We start from the raw sequence: 22321 nt of genomic DNA, 5'->3' as shown, positions 1-22321 counted from the left end.
TATTATTGTGTACTATGCGAATGGATTTTACAGATATTTTCACAGATGAGAATAAAGTTGATTTAATAGTAGAATGTTTTAGCTTTTTAGCTAATTAGCAGAACATTTTTCGGAAATGTATAATTCTGGTCTTCATTTATCAAGCAAAACATTTAAATTAATTTGTATAAAAATGTTTATTTTTAATTTATCATTTAATAAATCAATCTTCAATGAGGGAAATAAAAGTTATTTGCAAGACTTCTAAGCTTTCACCTGTCTTTTTTTCTGTTTCTATATTCCTGTTGCATATTTCATTGGTGATTTGAACAATCCAACATACATATCTTTATTCTTCTCTCTCAATTTTACATCAATACATTTGGCTGTTGCTGTGGGGCGGCATAATTCCGAGGTTTCCTGAGGTACCTGAAAGCATCATATATATATACCCCTTAACTACCCAGCATGCACTTTGTCGCGGCCATTTTTCTTGTTGTGGTGTGCCGGGGAGGTCTGCATCTCCCTTCACAGTTCTGGAGAAAAACAATCTGTTTTATTTCAGAATTTAACGTCTCTCTTTGTTCATTGTGGATTAAACTTTCATACAAGCGAGCGTCGAGAGCAAAGAAAGCAACATGGCGCAGTACAAAGGAGCTGCCAGCGAGGCTGGCAGAGCCATGCAGCTGATGAAAAAGCGAGAAAAAGAAAGAGAGCAGCTTGAACAGCTGAAGCAGAAGATTGCAGAGGTTTGCGACTTAGCATTTTACCCTAAGTTATAACTTGTTCATTAAAATACCTCTTAAATCAGCCCCATAACTGTTTGTCAAAACAATTAGTTAACTTAAGTATAGCATAGAGACCCCTGAAGGGGCCAGCGACCTGCGTCAGTGAAGGAGAGCCGTGGCTGTGTTTTCAAACTCCTACGTAACGTTTGAGTCCAGTTGATGATAATGTGAAGTAAAGCTCATATATTATTACCGTACAGTCTCCCATAGGCACCCTGCTGTCACTTGTACTGCTTTAAGACGTGGCAGGACGACCTTAACCCACCTCCTGCTCTCTGCTGTGTGTCTGTCCCCTCGCAGGACAACATGGTCAAGTCCAACATCGACAAGAAGTTCTCAGCTCACTACGATGCCGTGGAGGCAGAGCTGAAGTCCAGCACAGTTGGTACGAGTCTGTTGCTGTTGGACGTCACGTGAACCCTTTACATTTTGAGCTGTACAGTCACATACAGATGTATTTATATTTGTGTTGTTCATGTATTGAAGTTGCACTACATTCTGTCACACACGCATGCCTTGACCGGCCGACAACGTGACCCAAAAAGGATGTTTGACCTGTTTGTGTGCCTCCGTCAGGTCTGGTGACGCTGAATGATATGAAGGCCAAGCAGGAGGCGCTGGTGAAGGAGAGGGAGAAACAGCTGGCCAAGAAGGAGCAGTCCAAGGAGCTCCAGCTGTGAGTTGGATCGCTGTCAGCCCAGAAGCTTTTGGTTGGTGATGTAGAGCACGAGGCTCTGCACCGGTTCAAAACAAATGGTGCACATCAATTCGATGCATTGTAGCAAGAGACAAACCATTGATTGCTGCTCCCAGCAGTTCAAAAATATATCTGACCAAACAATAGCACCAAAGCACAAAATCCTGCAGATTGTATCTTAAACAGATATTTAACATTTAGCCCAAACTATGTGGACAGGGCTGTCCTTTTGTGTACTTTAGTTTTTTATGGTTTGAGCAAGGCCCCTTTAAGGGAAGAGTAACTTTGTTATTTTTCAACTCTTTCAACCCCTTTCCAATGTGTTTGTGTCGAAGGGACTATTGCGGACAACAGCTGTTTGAAATAAGTCAAGTTTTTGGGGAGCAGGCTGTAGCCGGCACCTGTGAGAGCGTCACTAAAAGTGCTTGTTGTGGCCGCTGATAGACTCAGTTATTGTTAGTGTCTGACAACATAATGGAGAGAACCCGACAGAATATTTTCTATACCTATGGCATGAGCCGGTCTGTTTGTTAGTGTGTCCAAGTCCCGCTCAAGGAGAAGTCTCGTTGTGAAAGCTGAATATCAGGCAGCAACAGTCCCAGTCTTTACAGCGTTCCTCCTCGGGGGTTGCTTTTAGATAACACCGAGCTGTGCTTTCTGTCCTCCCAACACAACAAGCTCGGCTCCAGCCGGCACTCGCGTTCCCGCCCATGTCTTCCGTCAACCCGTCACCTCACCAGATTTCAGATCGAGGCTTTTCCTGTAGCGAGACCCTTTCCGGGATGTTGCCAGACACTTATAATAACAGTACGAGCCTGTCAGTGGCAAAACACAAGCACCTTTAGTGGACGTAAATTACATTACATTGCAACTTACAGTACAGAGCGACTGCCGTTGTCTCTGTGCTTTCGCTTTCAAGATTTGTCGTCCCTCATAAGCAGAATCATTTGACAATACAGCCCATGTTGAGACAAACAAAACTTACATTTAATGCTACAGCATGCAACCATATTTTAGAGCAGTGGTTCCAAACCCAGGCTGGTTCTGTGTGGAGAAACTTGACCGGCCTGCACATAGTGCTGACCTCAGCAGCGTCCGACAACTTCAGGATGAACCGGGGCACCCGCCGTGAGCCGGGCCTTATTAATTCAAATCAAAGGCTTTACATCACGTCACGGTTGGACCTCATAAATGCCCTCTGGTGGGAAACCTCTAAAAGCTGAACTTTATTACGGGCGGGGTAGACTCTATCAGAACTATTTTAGTGCGCCGTGTCGTCTGACCACAGTGGAAATGTAAAGTGTCGATATTATTGTTCTGGAAGGCAGAGTTGAAAAGTCGGGAGCTGAGGTAATATCGTGAACTCTAGGGTGACGAAAGAGAGCTGGAGAGAGAGGTTCTATAGCAGGTCAATGTCTCTTACGGTAAAATGGGCGCAGGTGGTTTCGTAGACTATCGAGTCCTTTCTACAGATCGTTCTGCTTCTCCTGTTAATAAGCAGTTATGTGGGCGAGAATGATTTTCTTCGCATCTTCTTTCGTTTCCAAGTTGCATGAGACTTCATAATCGTAACCTCACGAGCTAGATGCTGTTGTCAATTCCCGATTTGTAACGGGCGGTCCTCAAATCCACTCCTTGTGGAAGGCGGTCGTCCTCGGGCCGACTTCCCCGTCTCTCAGAGGCTGTGGCAGCTTTTAGAGCTGCAGTGAAGGAAGTGGCCGTGTCTGGTTTGTCAGGAAGGGGGATAAATAACACTCTGAATTTAGGATCCAGATTCATGAAAGCACCGTTTGAAATGAGGACTGTTTGGCCATCATCTCTTTTTTCTTTTTTCCTTTGTGGTACATCTACCTTTCTATTGGGGTTGTTCATCACTCACGCCTTCCTGTGTGCAGCAAGCTGGAGAAGCAGAAGGAGAAGAAGCGAAAGGAGGAACAGAAGAGGAAGATAGCCAGTTTATCGTTCAACCCGGAGGACGAGGGCGAAGAGGAAGAGGAGGAGGAGGAGAACGAAGACGAAGAGCTGGACTGTGAGTGTTTGCGTTGTGGTGATCAGGAAACACACGCAGAGGATCGGCTGTGTGCTGTACCTCGCTCAAGCTTTTCTCATTTGATTTGTGTCTTGAGTGATTTTCCCATTAAATCATTTCAGTCCTGCGACGGCCTCGAGACTATTTTCTCAGAGCGTTTGATTTATTGATTGCAAATATTGATTGCAAATCAGCAAATATAACATCACTGTTTTTTAGATTTCCAAGCCGAGCTTTTAATGTCAGATTTGATGAATTGTTCCTTGTAAAAAAACATGCCTATGTTGCAGAATTAGCTATTTTGTTGCTTATTTATTGTAAAATAACAAAAAATGTCATCTGTTCGTATTTACACTTTGGTTTTGCACAGATTAAAGAAGATATAACACGTTTGTCTCTCAGACTCTCCAGCTAGGAAGAAGTATCTTGGCAAAAACCCAGACGTGGACACAAGTTTCCTTCCCGATCGAGACAGAGAGGTGAGGCGAATGGGAATTAATCTTCTGCTTCATTTTGTAAATGCATTTATTTATTTATTTTTCGAGGGAAACCATCCTACTTGGCTCTCATTTCAACAGAAAGCTTGGATTGACCAAAGCTTTCTAACGGTGCTCCGATCGGGACTTTTGGGGTTAAATACAGGCTCACTCTACTGTTCTTATTCTGTTAGCATCGTCCGATCAAACGAAATGCTGCGTAACGGACCTCTAACTTTGAATCATACATAGAGGGGCGTAAAGCTCACAGCTGTAACGTCACTGATGCTAACGTACACACAGGCCGCGATATCGACAGTACCGACACATCAGTGGGCTGAACAGAGCGGCTGCTGGTGGTAGATGTGACTATAAAGTGTAAGCTAATGAAGAACGCTGCCATCTCTGAGCTCAGCTGCCTGTGACGCCGCAGAGACCGACCTCTGGCGCTGCACTACAGCTCATCAATACGGCATCATAGAAAGGTCAGCGTTGTTTATTTATGACTGTATCTGAACACCCTGGAGTACCGTAATGCCACCCGAGCCTACTGGCGAGAAAGCAGGCGAACGAGTATTGTTGTGTGATGTGATCGGCCTCTATAGTCGGCTGGAGCATCCTACAGCCGTACCCTCAGAGAGTCTTCATCTAGTTCACACAGCAGTAAAGTTTACAGTCTTTAACTGTTGCCCTGCTCATTTGTCACGTATCCTCTCTCTAATGTTCCGTGAATGCAACATGGCCCTCCTCTAAAACGAACAGGTTACATTTTCACTTCTTGTGTTTTTGTCTGCTTTCTGTGTTCAGGAGGAGGAGAATCGTCTCAGAGAGGAGCTCAGGCAGGAGTGGGAGCTCAAGCAGGAGAAGATTAAGAGTGAGTCGAGCGTGTCTCTCATCACAAGCAGACATTCCGTGCACAGCGTGTCCCGCTTTGGTCAAACGTGTCAGCTGTGAAGAATTCCTCCCTTTTTCTGTCGTTTCCCCGCTTTACACGCTCAAACATGCACGCTCTCAGTACCAAATAACGTTTCTCTGTCTCCAGGTGAGGAGATTGAGATCACGTTCAGCTACTGGGACGGCTCTGGACATCGTAAGACTGTCAAGGTAAAGCACGTCGGGCCGCAGCACCGGTTCGCTGTTGGTCAGTTCGTAAAAGGCCACAGAAGCTGATGAAGAGAATTGATAACGGGGACATGTACGGGCAGAGAGCAGCCCACTTTCCCCACCGGTCCCATGGTCACACTGTACACTTAACATCGTGTTTACTCTCTTTGAGTCTTCATCATGTCTTTGTGTGTATTTTTCGCCTGCAGATGAAGAAGGGAAACACCATCCAGAACTTCCTGCAGAGGGCGCTGGAGGTCCTCAGAAAGGACTTCAGCGAGCTCAGGTGAGAGGACGAAAAGTAGCGTCGACCAAACACACACGGTCAAAACAACATCAGTGAATAGTTGCAGGAGAGGAAACATCAAATGTCGCAAGGCAAGTTTATTTGTACAGCACATTTCAACATCAACATTTAAACATTCAAAGTGCTTCACATAAAACCATTAAAACAGAAGGCAAAAGAAAAGAAGATTTAAAAACAATTAAGAACATTCATTGAAACACTAAAAAGCAGTGTAATGCTGCGTTCACACCGGTCGCGTTGATTTTTTGACGCACTGCAAAAAAGCGTCCAACGCACTGCAAAAAAGCGTCCAACGCGCCGCCGTCGTGTTCACACCGGTCGCCGCAAAATCTCGTAGCGCCGGAGAGGGGGCGTGGTTTATCGTCCTGGAAGCCTCGATCTGGCCGCCATTGTTTTCCGCCGTCAACCATGACAGGAATAAGGACAATTGCTGCTTTGTACGTGTTGTGGAAGTCCCTTAAACATCGGAATGCCAAACGCCGTCATGTCTGGTTCATAATATTGTTCAGAGGAGCTCCGTGGATTTCATCGAGCTGTATTCACTGTGTCTAGCAAGCCACCGGTCGCTGTTTACTACAGCTGTAGGAACACAAAATAAACTGATTTGGCTGTGATTCAACGGCAATAAACCGACAAAAAGGGACTCCGAAATAACTACGTAATGATGCCGATTTGTAGATTACTGGTCTTCTCAATGTAGCTCTGATGGATCGGTGCTGGGCTATGCTAACATCGTAGCAGCTCCACCAGCACTCAATAACGTCACGTAGACGTAAATACGGCAGCGTCTATTTATTGTTTGTACCGTATGGTTTACACACACACATGCATACACATAGTTTGGTCCGGTCTCTATTGATATGAGGTATCGTAGCGCTCTGGGTGAACACAGACGGCGACAGGATTTATTTCCTGATTCAACAACGGCAGGAAGCCAGTGACGACAGGGGGAGCAACTCAACGCTGATAGGCTATCGCGCCACAGCGTCACGCGATTATGTCGCTGAAGTTGAAAAATTTCAACTCGCGCGTTGGCGATTTTGCGGCGTCCAACGCGTCCACCGCGTCCACCGCACTGCAATAACGCGTCCAACGCGCCGCGGGATCGCAAAATCGAGGCGCGCCAGTCTCATCGCGTCTGTGCATAGACTTTGTATGTAATCTCGACGCGCGTCAAAAAATCAACGCGACCGGTGTGAACGCAGCATAACATGCAGAAATGCAGGGAGTGGAATAATATCCTTGAAAGCCCTTGTGTGGGATTATACTCCCCTGGTGATACAGTTATGTAGATTTGTGTGTCGTCTGCATAATTATGACAACACACTTTGTTGTTTTCCATAATCTGAGCTAGTGGAAGCATGTAGATGGTTCGTACCATATTATATTATATTAACTATTATATTGCAACAGCATCCTGTACGGCTCATCCACCAACATCATCAATAAACTACAATACATCCAGAACTCAGCAGGCCGTGTGCTCTCCCACTCCACCAGAGACCGCATCGCCCCAGTCCTTCAGAACCTCCAGATGCAGTTGAAACTCTTATTTGAAACCAAACCAACGCATATAACAGAGATAGATAGACACACATGCTAGAACTCGCTCAGCTACACACACACACACACACACACACACACACACACACACACACACACACACACACACACACACACACACACACACACACTGTCTCCCTTCTCCCACTGCAATGATGACATCAAGCTCTGTGGTCTGCCACAGCGATGCTCTGATGACCTTCCAACCCCGCACACAGAGGCTTTGAACCGGGGAAATGTCGGTTCACATTTATTCTCCATGAATGTGTGAATTCCTTTGACTTCATCTCTTCTGTGTGCAGGTCTGCAGGAGTGGAGCAGCTGATGTACATCAAAGAGGATCTGATCATCCCACATGTAAGCTCCGACTTTCAAAAACAAATAATTCATTCATTTTATAATTCATCATCATTGTTACTTATAGCCCTCCTAACCAGCAAAGCTCCTCTCGAGTTATTCATGATGCAAACTGTCTTCTCACTCAGGAGACCAACATGATTATCCAGGTTATTTTGATCCATATTCAGATCACGTTTACTCTCTCGGTTAGTCATCGACTTTAGGGAGAAGATATTTAGATTCCACTTCCACATAAAGTGCTGCAGAGATGACGTATCTTTGGAGGGAAACCCAGGAACTTAGCATCGCTCTGGTTCCCTCGACAGAGAGCCAGTTGGATTATTGCAGACAGTGAGACTGGCCCCCTGTCACAGTTCATCTCCTAGAAGCAAAATAGAATCAAATCAACAAAGCACTGCTTTCACTTTACTGTTGTGCTACATTCCTGTTAATGAAGAAATGTTCAAACGCGTGACATCCATTATATTACTCTTCTTTCTCATAGGCTCTAGCATGACAGCTCCCCAAAGTAAAGCCAAAACACCTTGAAACATCTTGAAACATCTTGAAACACCTTGAAACATCTTGAAACACCTTGGAACATCTTGAAACATCTTGAAACATCTTGAAACACCTTGAAACACCTTGAAACACCTTGAAACACCTTGAAACACCTTGAAACATCTTGAAACATCTTGAAACATCTTGAAACACCTTGAAACACCTTGAAACACCTTGAAACATCTTGAAACACCTTGAAACACCTTGAAACATCTTGAAACATCTTGAAACACCTTGAAACACCTTGAAACACCTTGAAACACCTTGAAACATCTTGAAACATCTTGAAACATCTTGAAATTTGACGGAGTGCGACATACCTCAAGACATGCTCTGCGTGGACGTTGCTGTTTTTTATTCCAAATATTTGAGGATGTTCTCGTGTAGAGAAAGAGTTTAATTTGTCTTTGTCTGTTTCTCATTCAGCACCACAGTTTCTACGACTTCATTGTAACCAAAGCCAGAGGCAAATCTGGTAAGTGAACATCTTTCAGCCCTGTTCTCTTACAAAACCGTGATTTGTTTTTGTTGCACTTTTAAAGAACATCAAACGAGTGTTTGCTCTGTACTATATATGGAACACCATGAGGTTGAGCTGTGTTTCCTCCCACAGGTCCTCTCTTCAGCTTTGACGTCCACGATGACATTCGACTGGTGAACGACGCCACCGTTGAGAAAGACGAGGTGACGATTTTATTTTTACAGCAAAAACAAGAGATTGTGAGAAGAAATTAACCGAATTCTTTGGTCGATCTGAACCAATCCTGACGTCCGAAGGAACTAAAGATGGTCAACAGAACAGCTACGTATCGGTCGAAGGCCGTTGTTACACTTTGTCTTTTCAATGCGACCCGTGTCGTCCGATCACCATCAACTGTCGAGTCTGTACGCTCCGAGATCAGACCGATCCCATCAGCCAGGCCTCGTGTCGAGGTGGCACATCTGATCACAAAAGAAGCATTAAAAAGACGAGTGCAACCACGGCCAACACCGAAACCCTAACAATGACCAAGACCACTGGTTTCTTTCTGTCTTTTTAAGGCTTAAATGCGGGAGTGGCTCACAATATCTCTGCTTTATTTATTGTCGGATGAATGTCTGGAAATCTGTTTTCTTTTTCTACATTTCACGATCGGCTGCTGTTAGATTGATATTTTTGTCAATGTAACGTTCCTGCTAAACGGTCCTCTTCTGTCCATATTCACGGTGGAGCTGCTGACACGACTATGAAGCGCAACTATTCTTATAATCCACATGACTGATGTTTCCTTTGTCATCGTCACTGTGTTTAAAGAGCTAATCCAGCCTTGTTATTTTGCCTCAAGTCTCATGCAGGTAAAGTGGTGCTGAGGAGCTGGTATGAGAAGAACAAGCACATCTTCCCCGCTAGTCGCTGGGAGCCGTACGATCCAGAGAAGAAATGGGACAAATATACGGTGAGAGTCTTTAAACGTCAGCATTCCTTACCCAGTTCCCCCTCAAGCATCATTCCAGTTTCCTCTGATCTTAAATCTCATCTTTCACGCGAGTACAAAGGCTGGCGCGTATGTTCCGTGGTAAATGATTTGTAGCTGTTTGTTCTGAGGTTGACACTGTGGCGTGCACGTCGAGTAGCGAGTCAAAGGCAGCTGGACTTGCTGTGTAGCCAACAGGTTTCAACAGTTCCTCTTGAGTGTTCTGTCATTTCACATCTCTGCATGATTCTGAGCTCAGTGTGATCGAGTTATACGTCTAGAACGTATAAAAAGCACTTTTCCTTGGAGGAAAAATGTGTTTTTTTGATTTTGAGTTGAACTTAAATTGGAGGATTTAGAAACTGTTACCAATCACAATGTTGACCGTGACGAACCCTCCTGTCTTCACTTTGTTAAACTATCCAGAACTCATTTAAAAGAACAAAACAAGCGGAGGTTGGTCTCTCTTAGCTGCACAAATCTGTAACCTGATGATGTGCACGTTTGTCAGATTTGATCATCAGCATAAACAGAAGCAAGCAGGAGCTGCTGGTCTACCGCGGCCTTGAGCGGTTAGTTTGTTCGTGATGTTGTGTAAACCACAACGGCTTCAGTTCCCCGTCTTCAAAGGCTTCAAAGGGCTGTCTGTCTAAGCGTTGAACATATTCCAAAGTTGGCGTCACACTGATTGGTTTTAGGTGTGTAAGTAGTACATTGCTTTGCTCCCATGCTGGTACTTCTGTCTGACTCTCCAACTCCAAACTACTGTAGGCAGTAATACACTGACCATGGAGTCGTACCTCATATAACCCAACTTCAAAGAACCCAAACTCTCCCTTTGTCTCCCGTGGGCTTTATATTTAATTGTATCCAGTCTGATTGAGGCTTTGTCATTTTCGGCCCTGTGGGCCGAGGCAGCATCTGTACTTATTTTGTAAATGATGATATAGGACAATAATAATAATAATAATAACTTTAATTTATATAGCGCCTTTCAGGGAACCCAAGGCCGCTTTACAAGAGTAACAGTTAGACAAAAACAGTTTAGACAAACAGTCAGAAAAACAGAACAAGTGAACTAGGGGCCGAAAGCCTTGGAGCCTTGGAGCCTTGGAGGTAAACTCCGAGATCATGTTTTCACAAAAACGCATGTGGCTGAAATACATCTGTGCCCTGTGGTTGCAGTACATCACCGCTCCGTCCGTTCCGATTGTTCTGCGAGGCCATAAAGCTCCCCAGCGTGGTGGAGCTGCCTACTTCTTCTTGCATGCGCACGCTATGGCATACCACTGGCCCACCCAGACTAACTGTCACACACACACACACACAGACGTTTTTTCTACCGCCTGTTGATGAAGAAATAATGTTGCATCACACGGCAGTTTGAAGTTTAATTTAAGGTCAACGTCGGAAACATAAAATCAAAAACACTCATGTCCGCATGACTAGATCTGCTGAAGAAGGGCACAGATATGTTTGGATGTGTTCATCTTTGTGACATACTTCAGCCCTCATATTGCATTTGTTTGTTTTTCAGATCCGGTGAAACAGCTGTCCTCTCCAGCCTCTGGAATCCCAGATGCAAACTTTTTGTTGTTAACGTTCTTCTTATTTTACTCTACATATTTCATCAATGCTTCATCAGGATTTGATCAAAGTATTGATTTTTTTTTTTTACTTGGTATTTGAAATACTGGTTTTCCCTCCAACATGTATTTGAACTACCAATGCAATGTTTCCTGTGAAAACAAACCCCACGCTCACATGTGTACAGCTCATGAACATGTCTCAGCATCGATGCCGAATAAAATGAACCTGGCTGAGGATTCTCTTGGCTCCCGTTGAAAGGATGTTTGTCATTCCCTCACACTTTTAGGTCAAGTGAGAACGCGCTGTTGTTATCCGTCAGACTTTTGGGATCCGAACCCGCTCCGTGCCTCCTGCTGCCGCAGCACAAGACCAACGAGTCAGGCAGCGTGACGATTAAAAGAAAGAAGGCTTTACCTCCGCCCATAGCCTGAAGACACCACTCCCCCTCATCTTCTCTGCTTCCTCCCAGGTTCCTGTCACTTACTCTCCCTCACCACGAGAACACTTCAGATTCCACCTTTCGCACCGGCTGTGAGGCTTCTTAGTCCACTCGGTGTGTGTGTGTGTGTGTGTGTGGGTTTGAGGTTCCAGTGCTCACAGTTGGACCAAGCCTCGCTGGCTGTAGCAGCATGTGGAAGACGACTCTTGTTTTGTACCAGCTCTTTGCACTAGGCCGGCCGCTCCTGGCTCAGGATGACGTCCCCGCCGCCGCCGCCATCACTCCCCAGGACTGCAGTCTGAACTGTGTGCAGCAGGTAAACAGGATAATCCCATCCGCTGTGTATCTGCCCTTGAGTGTAAATTCTGCGTTACGACGTTGACATACGCGCAAACTAAGTCTTCTGTAATGCCGAGCTAAGATGTATACTACTTTTGAAAAAACATGCTGCTTCTTCTTCCTTTGGCCTGCCGTCGCCAGAGGAGGAGCCGTCCTCCTGCTCAGACAGCAAACATGCACGTTATGTTTGTGCTTTAAAGTTTAATCACTGAAATTCTTATCTTGGCGAAGTAGACGTTTCTGAATCTGCACAGTCGTTGGGATTCATTTGTAACTGGCTTTCATCCCGCAGTACATATATGACATAAATGGTTCATTTTCATCCAACACGTCATTGTGATTCCAACAATGCGAGCCTCAGATTGAGTCTTCGCTCCAACTCCGCGGTTTTGTATCCAGAAACCTGAAGAGACAAAATAGGTGCTTTAAATAGATTAAACATCGATTTATGTGACAATATATAGATCTGCGTTTTCTTCGATGTTCTTCAAAGCGTTATTCATTTGACTTATCGGAACATTCTACCTGACTTATTCAAATAACAAACTTTGGTCAACTCAGTTAGAACCCAGAGCAGTGGTTCCCAACCTGGGGGTCAGGGGCCCCCACGCGGTCCACGAGAGAAATCTGAAGGGTCACGAGTGACGGGAATGGGAGAGCAGAAGAAATATCTTTCATAATGTCACGTCATTTTCTCTGACTTTTTTTCTAATCATTGATTTTGCTTGTGGATGACTGGACATGTTCATGTCCTGATGCCCCGGACCTTTTAAAAATCCATCAAATCTGAGGAGGAAGAATTGCTCTTTGGTTGACCAGAACAACACAACTTTATTTAAAGGGTCCCAAGGGAAAAACGGTTCAGACCCGCTAACCTAGAAGACAGGTACTGTAATCCTATGCAAGCTTTCTAGGTGGTGCAAAATACAATGAAATGCAGACCGATACATTTGAACAAAATCCTGTCCCACAAGTAACCCTCAACTAAATTTACCAAAACATTAAATCTATATATAATATAATAGAATCGAATTCTATATAATGTCTGAGTCATCTCTACTTGACTGGGAGATCATTTTTTCTATCATTTTTTCACTCCTGAGGACCTCCGCAGATAGTCTGCTGTATAAGTCTATATAAGATGTAAATCTCCAGCCAGGAGCTCATCAAAGATGATCGTGTTTTTGCAGCTTTGGGAGACTATATAGATCGCCCAAAAAGTCTGTTAATTTATCATTTAATTAATTGGTGTTTATGTTTAAATTTGGCCAATTAAAATTCTGTTTATGTTGTAAAGGAAACTAAAGAGGATTGTATCATATTTAATGTATTGCCATATGTCCTCAGAAAGGAAGAACAAAATCTCAAATTGCAAGCACATTTCTGCAGAAAACATCTCAAATGTGCTCGGGACTGGTGTGTTATCTACATCTTACTCACACGGCTAAAATATCTCTTTTCACTGAAGAAAGTTTTTTTCTACTTCAATTGTTATAGATACTGTATCTCCCAGCGTCTCAGATACTAAACAATTTTGTCTTTGTCATTTTCTAATATCTACAAGTACGAAACCTCCCCCTTTACTAAAGACCAGACAAGATGCCCCTCTTCTTGTAAACGTGCTATGGCCAGAACGGCTCTCCTCTGGGTGACATGGTGGACACATCGTTAACACATCGTTTTGAATCGGTTTGCTCCAGGCAACCATCATGGGCTGGATCCTTCAGCACAGAGCTGTTTGCCTCAGTGAGGAGAAAATAGACGAAAAAAAGTATGCAAGGTTCAAATCTGATGTTGGAAGCACATCAAATTTAATTCATCTGTGTAAGAGTTTTATTTTTTAAAAACCTCTTTCCCCTTAGAGGGTGCAGATATGTGATGAGATTCACTTTGGCAAACAACTCTTGAGACGCACTCGTCCATGTGTGTCCTGTTACTTGAGAGCATCACCCACATTGTGAGCGTGCCTGTTGAGGGCCTCTCACACTGGGAACGTTTATAATGCTGGCGGCTTGCGTGCAAGCACTTAGTTAGGCTTCTTATAGGCTGACGGTGAGTACCCAACCTGACAGGTTAACTGCCATTGTGTGACGCACCACACACACACACACACACTGCCATTGTGTGACGCACCACACACACACACACTTTCTCTGTCGCCTCTTTAATCTTCTCTACCTGTCAGTCTATTTCAGGTCAATGGTATGACGTCTGAATTCATGCCTTCGCTTTCACTATGAATTAGTAGTACATATCAGGGCATTTCTCGCAAACACAAAGTCCACAAAGTATGCAGTGTGAACGAAATACATTCTCAATTTTCTGTCATACTTGGCATAAATAGCATGTTAGCATGTAATGAACACAGCCCAGGTCACACAAGAGTCCCTTTGCAAAGCAGTTATTTTGACCCGTCATAGCAGAGTAAACACAGGTGTAATTGACGAAATGAACTATGGTACCATTCTATTCAGTGTGTCACCGCTATTACACTCAGCCAACATGCACGACACCAGCCCACCTCAATGGAACAGGGCCATAGTTACACTTGTTTACCCTGCGATGAGATGTCAACACGGTTGCTAGCTAGCATTTCACTCGCTGGCAGGTCGTTGTCTCCAGAAGCCTCACGTGTATTACCAAAGAATTTGGTTCAGACATTCATGTTTCCAAAGGATGAATGGTATAATTTAACTTTGCTAGCCACGCTCAGGTCAAAATGTTTTGTTTGTCCAATACTACATTTCAAGAATACGGTTTGCAAAACTACAAGTCATTCCCATCAGCCTCAGCCATAATCTGTTTGGTGCTAAGTAGCAAATGTTAGCTTGCTAATACACTAGGTAAGTGTAAACGAACAAGGTAAATGTTTTCTGGCATTGTGATTGTGGTCTCCTGAGGCTTCACCTCTAGTAATCATGAGGTCTTATTGACGAATGCAATGTGTGTCTGTCCCTCTCAGATGTTTTGTAAAATGGATTCCGAGATCGCTGGAGCCAGCTAATGGCAAGCCACGGTGTGCATGTAGTGTATCCACTGATGTCACTGTTTATGAGATTGTTGTGATCCAAGACAGCTAATGTTTTTGGCATCTGATCACGTCTTAAAGGGACTTATTTTTTCACTTACCTGTAGTGCTACTTATCAATCTAATATAACATCTACTATAACAATGTTTCATAATATATGGTTTTGTTCATTTCTTTTTTTTTTTCTGCTGTGAAGTCGTAATTTGCATAAACAGAGTTTCTTTCCTATCTCGCCTCTGATCCAATCCTCCTTACTCTTGGCAGCTGAACAAGAATGTGCTCACTCCTGGAATAGTGTTGATGTGAGTTTAATTAAGGTGATGTTAAAATTCAACACAATTATTGTATCTGTTTCTGTCGGGGCGTACGACTGTGTGTCTGTCTGTTTTTGTGCTTGTTTCCATTAGAGTGTTGACCTTCGTTCAGCCAGACTGTTCACCTGGCGTGAAACTGACACGATTTGCAAACAACATGCAATATGCATTGGTAAAAAATGCAGTTGAAAGTGTTCAGTCTGAATTAATTATTGTTTTCTCCTCTGCAGGGAGGACCTGGTTGTGAATACTGCAGAATAACCAGAGCTGATCTCAGGAGGGCTCTGGGCTTTAACTCCATCAAAGGGTTTGGAAGTAAGTCTGATTCCGACGGGCTGCACTGGAACTCATAGCTTTGGCAAGCCTTCAATGCACTGAATCCTTAATTGCGTAAACATATTTTGGCAGCGGTGAGATGTTCTCTATAGAGTCTTTTTTGTCCATAACCTGAAGTGACACTTCACTGAGTCATAATGAGCAGATGCCACATTGTTTGCACAAGTTCATACCAGGATTGGAACACTAGGCTAACCTCCATAGTAAACACAGAAAGGGTGAACCAGTTCTTATTATCCCTGAGGTCATAATAAATAAATGACAGCTGGATTGTGCCCATGGCATCTAGTGACAGAAACAAATTAATTGCTGGTAATTATAGGTGAGATATTTGTGTCTTGCTGCCAGAGGAGTCGCCCCCTGGTGGCCAGTAGAGAGAATGCAAGGTTAAGTCATTTCCGCATCGGCTTCACTTTTGAGACCATGATTACCGCCTGCTGCTGGCATTGGCAACCATGCTGCTAATATTTTATTTTTATGCCAAGATCAACAACATTTGGTCCAACTGGAGTCACGTGAACCAACCCCACGATTATTTTTAGCCAAGCTAGCGGTGTAGCTCTCTGGGTGGCAATATCCATCAGTTGGTCGGTCCACCACTAAACTAAAATATTTCAACAGCTATTAGATGTATTACCAAGAAATTCGGTTCAGACTTTCACATTTCAAAGGATGAATGGTTTAACGCTACGCTAGCTAGCCACAATCAGGTCAAAATATTCACTTTTCCATTGACGTATTTTAAGAACAAGGTCTGCAAAACTGCTGACATTCCCATCAGCCTCAGCTGTACTTTGTGTTCGGTGCTAAATAGCTAAGGTTAGCATGCTAACTCGCTAGGTAAATGTAAATAAACAAGGTATATGTTTCCTGTTTAAACATTAGCATGTTAACATTGTGATTGTGGGCGTAGCAATTAAGTACAGCCTCACCGAGCAGCTAGCATGGTTGCAGACTACTCTTGCTTTGATATACTGAGACATTGAATGGCAAACAGTTTGACATTGAATGTATCCATTGTTTTTCCCTCCTCAGGTTGCATTCCCTGGCCGTGTTTTGAGTTGCTTGGAAAAGAAGACCGTAAACTCTGTCAGCACTACGTCCAAGCGCCGAATGATGTGAAGGTCGAGTTCGTAAATGAGCTAGACCCCAAATCGGACACCGTTGTTGTCTCCTGGAAGCCCAGCTACTATGGTATGTTGTTATGGATCGGCAAAGACAGTTTCACGCAAGCACGTCATGAAGTGGTTCGGTTGGTTTTAAAGTCTCTAGGCAGTTTTGAAACACATCCATAATGTCGGGGACGAACTCTCCTCACCAGAAGTAATTTCTCATATTAGGGTGACATAAACGAGATTTATTGCAGGTGAAACACAGTGAGTTATTACTGAAAGGTAACAAAAGTATGACTCACCTCGTGAGAATGCTTCAACATGTGAGAAACAGCTCCATTGATTATTCAGTGTATGACTGGGTCTTTGACAGGTGACAGTTTAACAGACTGTCAAGTCAAAAGCTTAAGAGACCATGAACTGAACTGTTTGAAGCACAAATAAGCGCACCCACGTATTTGACATTATTATGGTGTTTTTGCACAGGGATCGCCTTCCTGCGAGGCTTTCAGGTTTCCCTCCAGGCCCTGGGAGGGACCAGTGTTGCCTGTCAGCTCTTTCTCTTCCACCGAAACCTCTCCCTCCCGGCTTCACATGCTCAAAGGGTAGGTAGGGCCCCGTCTAGCATGTTGTTTTTGACACAAATTCTTGCTACAAACAAAGTTTCTAAAACCATACTTTTTAAATAAATATACTTCTATTCAGAGTGGATCCGTAATCTTTCCAACTGCCTTACAAAAGTGAAATAAATCTTTTAGTGCTCACAAATCATGACCGGGCGATTGTGGAATGCTGCTATATTTTAGGGCAGATCGCAGTGGCATCATCGTTCTAAAAACTGTAAAAATATGTGCTGAGAGGAAACAGCTGTGTTTTTTGTTGAAGGTCACCCAGAAGCTGTAAATTTCACAAAGGGGGCCTTTTATTTATGTCCATTCTTGTGGACGCAAATTCCCAGGAGGGCATTTATTCCATTTTCGCACAAACATCCACTTAGACTCAAGGATGATCTCATTTCGATTTTGGAGGTCAAAGGTCAAGGTCAGTGTGTAACATCCGCCCCGTGCTCATGATATCTCAGGAACACGTTGAGGGAATTTCTTCAAATTGGGCACAAACGTCCACTTGAGTTCATGTTGAATACCTTGAAAACAACTAAACGTCATAAAAAACAACTAATTGACGAAAGAAATCTTTGGCTGAGACCAAATTGACCGATTAGTCGACTTCTAGACTACCAGGGCGTGGCCCTAAAAGTTGAAGATAGGGGACCTATCACATTAATGCCGTTCTAAAACATTAATAAAGCACCTGTCAGTAACTCTCCTTATCAGATAAAACTTTGAATTGAAACCAAGGTCACGGTTGCCGCTGCATTCTGCAGATGTACAAGTCGGACCCTTTCCCCGGCCTCTCCCTTGGGTCCCAGTATGCTGTTACCGTCATGGCTCTGCCAGTGCCTGAGGAGTGGGAGAAGTTCTACCGCAGCGAGTTCTTCTCCACCCGCTGTAAGGCAACTTTTAGCTCTGAGTCTATTGCCGAAACAATGTTGAATCTGTAACAATGTGTGCATTGTGGTTCCGCAGCATGTGCAGAGAAGAATGGTCTTGAGCAGTGCAAAAAGGGTGAGAGAACATGCTTCTCATTGTTCCCAAATAAACTGGTACAATGCCATCTTGTGCTGATCAGCTTTACATCTGTCATTATTTCACGGTCTGGTTGTTGTAGACTGGTACCCCAAAAACATCGAGGTCCAGCAGGAAGGGAGTGCCATCACTGTGACCTTTAACCTGGCTCCCCCAAACCTGGGCATCAGAGGCTACTTCTCACTGTGTTACGCCAACGGCTTGAAGAAATACACAGACATCACACCTGTCAGTGGTTTCAACTTTAAATGAATACCGTTATTTGCATTGTAGAAATATTTGACTCCCACTTGAACCTAATCATGTGCTATGAATTGTATTTCCTTAGAATTCCACCAAAAACCAAACTCACCACAGCTATCAGCTGAATGACCTCGAAGAAGGAACCAACTACTCCTGCGAGGTAAAATGAATTATAACTTCATCTATGCTTGACACTATTTGCATATATAAAAACCTCAAGGTATTAAACCCTGTATTAAACATGTGATATTAAAATACCTGTGTCATATATATGTTTTATATGGGCTATGCCACTTCATACATTTTTATTCTTTCTTTCTCGTTGCTAAACAAATAATCTTAACTCAAAGGTTTCTGGAGCTTTCCACCACATTTGATGAACTTCATCAGTAGATGGAGTTTCCTCAAGTGTGGTGGAGATGGCCCAGTTAGCATTATGTCACCTTTTATGAGATATGGTTGACGATGCCAGAAGTGGACCTTGAGTTAAAGCTGCACTGTTCAATATGTTTTTATTAACTATCGATGAAATGACAAGTGTAATGTCAGAAGCAGTCGCCAGTTCTCACTGTTTGCTAACACGTTCGCCACCTCAACTTAAGGTGATTCTAAAGTCAGTATCGTGTTCCAGCTAAGTGGCCAAAAATAATCAATGAATGCAGGTTTAAGATCATTTCGTCAAACTACAAGGTGTCCAACGTCAGGAATAACATTTCTCGTGTCACAGATTGCAGCTAACGAAGTGGATGCCGTGAGGAAAACATTCAATGTTCAGGTCTTGCACATTCAAAAAGGTAGGGGAGGTTGTTGCTGATCCTCACAATGTATACATCTTTTTGTTGTGGAGATATAAAGAGCGCCATTCGCAACAAAAAATATATATCAGAGAAGCACGTTACCCAAAATGTCTCTGTCACTGAATTGTCATGTAATCTCAACTCCCCCATCCTCAGGAGGCTCCCTGCCACTCTCTGTCACTCCCTCATTGGCTCTGATTCTTCCGCTATCCCTGGCCGTGGTAGCCATGTTTGTAGTCTCATTGGCTGCTCTCACCAGGAGGCCCAAGTTCTGGATGAAAAAACTTGACATCAAACCAGGTGCCAAGACAAACCAAGTGCTTTGTGTAAAATCACTGTTTGCATCTCATGAAAGCTAACTGAATAAGTAATTATAATTAATTGGAAACCCGTTCTTTTCACGACTGTGTTTTCCTCTTCGTCATCACCGAGCAGCCAGATTTCTGTTTCTCATCCATTCAGATGTCATCAAGCATCAGGAGAGCGGGACTCAGGAGGAAGTGATGTCATTGACCAGGAAGAGGCTGACCCCTCCTCGTCTTCTGATTTGCTACAGCAGCTACGATGGCCCCGCACACGTCAGAGCCGTCATGCAGTTGGGGGCCTTCATACAACAGCACATGGCCACTCAGGTAGCGGACGTGATGTTTCATGATGCATTGTGCTACAGAAACAGATCTTACTAAGCGAATTACGATATTGTTCAATTCTTTGTTTCTTTAATATGATGTAAATGTTGTTAGATTATTTTGTTGCGACCATGTTCTTTTATTTTGCTCCCCAGGTGTGCCTGGACCTTTGGGAGTCTTTGAGCGTTGCTGAGGAGGGCAGCATGGCCTGGCACTGCCGGCAGATCCGGGACAGCGACTTCATCTTGGTGATGTGCTCACCGGGCCTCAACCATAGGCCGAAGCCTCCAGGTGGTGACGATGGTGGCGGCGTAGACGAGGAGGCAGACGGAGGGCTCTGCTTCGGGTCCGACGCCTTCAGCTCCAACGCAGCCGTCCAGCTTATCGGAGAGGAGGTGGGCCGAGCCAAAGCCGGGGGCCAGGACCTGTCCAAGTACATGGCGGCCATTTTTGATTACTCCGAGGAAGCGGACATCCCCACTGAGCTGAGGCTGGTGTCTTACTACACGCTGACAAGGGACTTGCAACTGCTCTTCTCACACCTCCATACAGTGGCTCTGCACGGGCCGGGGCATTACCTGAAGATCAACCATATCTCAGAGGAAGGGTATACTGAGTTGCCAGCCGGACAAGCTCTGCAGTGGGCTATCTGTGAGGCTCGGCAGGCAATGACGGCAAAGAGGCATCACTCTGTGGCAGGGCTGGGTGTCAATTAGAAAATTAGGAAGCGTGTACCAATACCGTTAAAGTGATACCAATACCAATACCTTATTCGATACCCAACATATGAATGGATGCTGTGTGCGTGTGTGTGTCCCACTGGCTAGCATATTGCCGCGGCCCTGCACAGCGATCACTGCTGTTAACCGCATTCCCACACCGCATCGGAGCGGAAGCGTAAAACCTCAGTTATACTTTTCCGCTGGGACGAACGTTTCCATCTTTTATACAGCACGCATTCTCAAGAGTCCTCCATTTTCCCCGCCGTCCCGCGTAGCTAGAAATCAAAGGGGGCCGAGTATGACGGTGTGACGTCACTCTGGCCGCACCAACACTCGTGATCCTCGCGGATACGGCAAGCAGGAGTCACGCTCAACGCCCACCGTTAACGGTTCCCAACCTCCCACGTCAGCTCTGTCAGCACTGATATTAGCGCCTTTAGCACCGTTAGCTACTCTGACATCTCGGTGTTCAGAGCCCGCTGTAGGGGTAGTAGCTGCTGCGGTAGTGGACCAATCACACGTCGCATTAAATGGAGTGCTTGCAGTGCAAATCGAAGCTGTGAGAGTCGTACTTCCACAGTCCCTGCTGATGTGCCCTTAAGCAATCAACTAACTGATAACCTCTGCCTCAGCTGTGCACTTTGACCTCCAAAGTGCGTTTACATGCCACATGTGTGCGTACTGGAAGGATTTGTAAAATAAGAACAGTGTTGTGTGTGTGATGGTAAATGTAGTAAATCTCTAAGTAAGTCTTACCGACGTACTTGATGGACATTTCCTCTGTTTTCTTCCTATGTCATGTAAAAACTAGAAAAAGTATTTCCTGCTGAAAATGCGTTGGAATGCTGAAAACTGAAATTAATCGCAAAAACATTGCTGAAAATAGATATCCAATTCAAAAACAAATTGCAAAAACCTTAATAATTCAAAGAGTTTAAAGATTACAAATATGAAAAGTCATATCACACCTCTCCTGAAAGAGCTGAACATTTTGATATTTGAACAGTTTCTGTGGCTTAAAAAAATTCATCAGTGGTGATATTTGTAGTTGTATAAGTTGTAGTATAAGTATTATTCGTAGAAGTATTAGTAGCATTAGAATAAGTACTAGTAGTAGTGATATTTGTAGTCATAGTAGAAGTTGTAGTAGAAGTATTATTAGAAGTAGAAGTATTAGTAATTAGAAGAAGTAGTAGAAGATGTAGCAGTAGCAGTCGTACTAGTAGCAGTTGTCGTATAAGTAATAGTAGTAGTGGTAGTAATAATATTGATGGTAGCAGTAGTAGCAGTAATAGTAGCAACAGCAAAAATTATCGTCGAAGTATTAATACTATATTAGCAGCAGCAGTAGTAGTTGTCGCAGTATTAGTAAGAGCATTCATTTTTTTAACAAAAAAGCCTAATTATGAGTTTGTTTAAATACAGTTAATCCATGGGGCTTTTATTTTGAAAGGGTGGTGCTGGGTGGGGGAGAGGAGACATAATCATAATGTCTGACACACATAAACAGAGGTTATTAAATGCCTGGCTTCATCACAAGCATTTCAATTAGAATTCACTCTTTGGGGCTTTTATTTTGAAATGGGGTGTGTGTGGGGGGGGTCCTCTAAAAGTCTCTAAGACCTGAATGACTGTATGAGAGAGAGACATTGAGAGAGAGAGAGCGAGAGAGAGAAGAAAGAATTTGTGAGAGAGAGAGAGAAGAAAGAATTTGTGAGAGAGAGAGAGAGAGAGAAGAAAGAATTTGTGAGAGAGAGAGAGAGAAGAAAGAATTTGTGAGAGAGAGAAGAAAGAATTTGTGAGCGAGAGAGAGAGAGAGAAGAAAGAA

At 43.9% G+C, this 22321-nt stretch overlaps 2 protein-coding genes across 2 annotated transcripts; both read left to right on the top strand.

The window, feature by feature from the left end:
* The first annotated feature begins 481 nt into the window (after positions 1-481).
* fam50a (family with sequence similarity 50 member A) lies at positions 482-11123 on the top strand. Its single transcript, XM_079274329.1, has 13 exons — positions 482-728; positions 1068-1152; positions 1344-1443; positions 3360-3493; positions 3896-3972; positions 4777-4843; positions 5012-5073; positions 5283-5359; positions 7246-7300; positions 8270-8318; positions 8457-8527; positions 9169-9279; positions 10835-11123. The coding sequence occupies exons 1-13, from the start codon at positions 618-620 to the stop codon at positions 10841-10843; spliced, it is 1008 nt and encodes a 335-aa protein (XP_079130455.1). The 5' UTR covers positions 482-617; the 3' UTR covers positions 10844-11123.
* Positions 11124-11432: 309 nt separating this feature from the next.
* Positions 11433-21888, top strand: LOC306781146 (interleukin-17 receptor D). The gene is made up of 12 exons (XM_079273862.1): positions 11433-11642; positions 15239-15323; positions 16380-16538; positions 16943-17061; positions 17841-17964; positions 18043-18081; positions 18185-18330; positions 18431-18505; positions 19073-19139; positions 19299-19442; positions 19605-19774; positions 19927-21888. Exons 1-12 carry the CDS (start codon positions 11517-11519, stop codon positions 20485-20487), a joined length of 1815 nt encoding a protein of 604 aa, XP_079129988.1. The 5' UTR covers positions 11433-11516; the 3' UTR covers positions 20488-21888.
* The last annotated feature ends 433 nt before the right edge of the window (positions 21889-22321 follow it).

The sequence above is a fragment of the Melanostigma gelatinosum genome, assembly GCF_949748355.1.
Source record: "Melanostigma gelatinosum genome assembly, chromosome: 8".
Taxonomy (NCBI): Eukaryota; Metazoa; Chordata; class Actinopteri; order Perciformes; family Zoarcidae; genus Melanostigma; species Melanostigma gelatinosum.
This window is presented reverse-complemented; position numbering and strand designations above follow the sequence as displayed.

What these genes read in the sequence shown, in the direction of transcription:
- fam50a (XM_079274329.1), top strand. Translation starts at nt 618, where the DNA reads ATGGCGCAGTACAAAGGAGCTGCCAGCGAGGCTGGCAGAGCCATGCAG. An exon ending in GCTGAAGTCCAGCACAGTTG is followed by an intron (nt 1,153 to 1,343) that starts GTACGAGTCTGT and finishes TGCCTCCGTCAG; the next exon opens with GTCTGGTGACGCTGAATGAT. An exon ending in CGAAGACGAAGAGCTGGACT is followed by an intron (nt 3,494 to 3,895) that starts GTGAGTGTTTGC and finishes TTTGTCTCTCAG; the next exon opens with ACTCTCCAGCTAGGAAGAAG.
- LOC306781146 (XM_079273862.1), top strand. Translation starts at nt 11,517, where the DNA reads ATGTGGAAGACGACTCTTGTTTTGTACCAGCTCTTTGCACTAGGCCGG. An exon ending in CGAGTTCTTCTCCACCCGCT is followed by an intron (nt 17,965 to 18,042) that starts GTAAGGCAACTT and finishes GTGGTTCCGCAG; the next exon opens with CATGTGCAGAGAAGAATGGT. An exon ending in AACAGCACATGGCCACTCAG is followed by an intron (nt 19,775 to 19,926) that starts GTAGCGGACGTG and finishes TTTGCTCCCCAG; the next exon opens with GTGTGCCTGGACCTTTGGGA.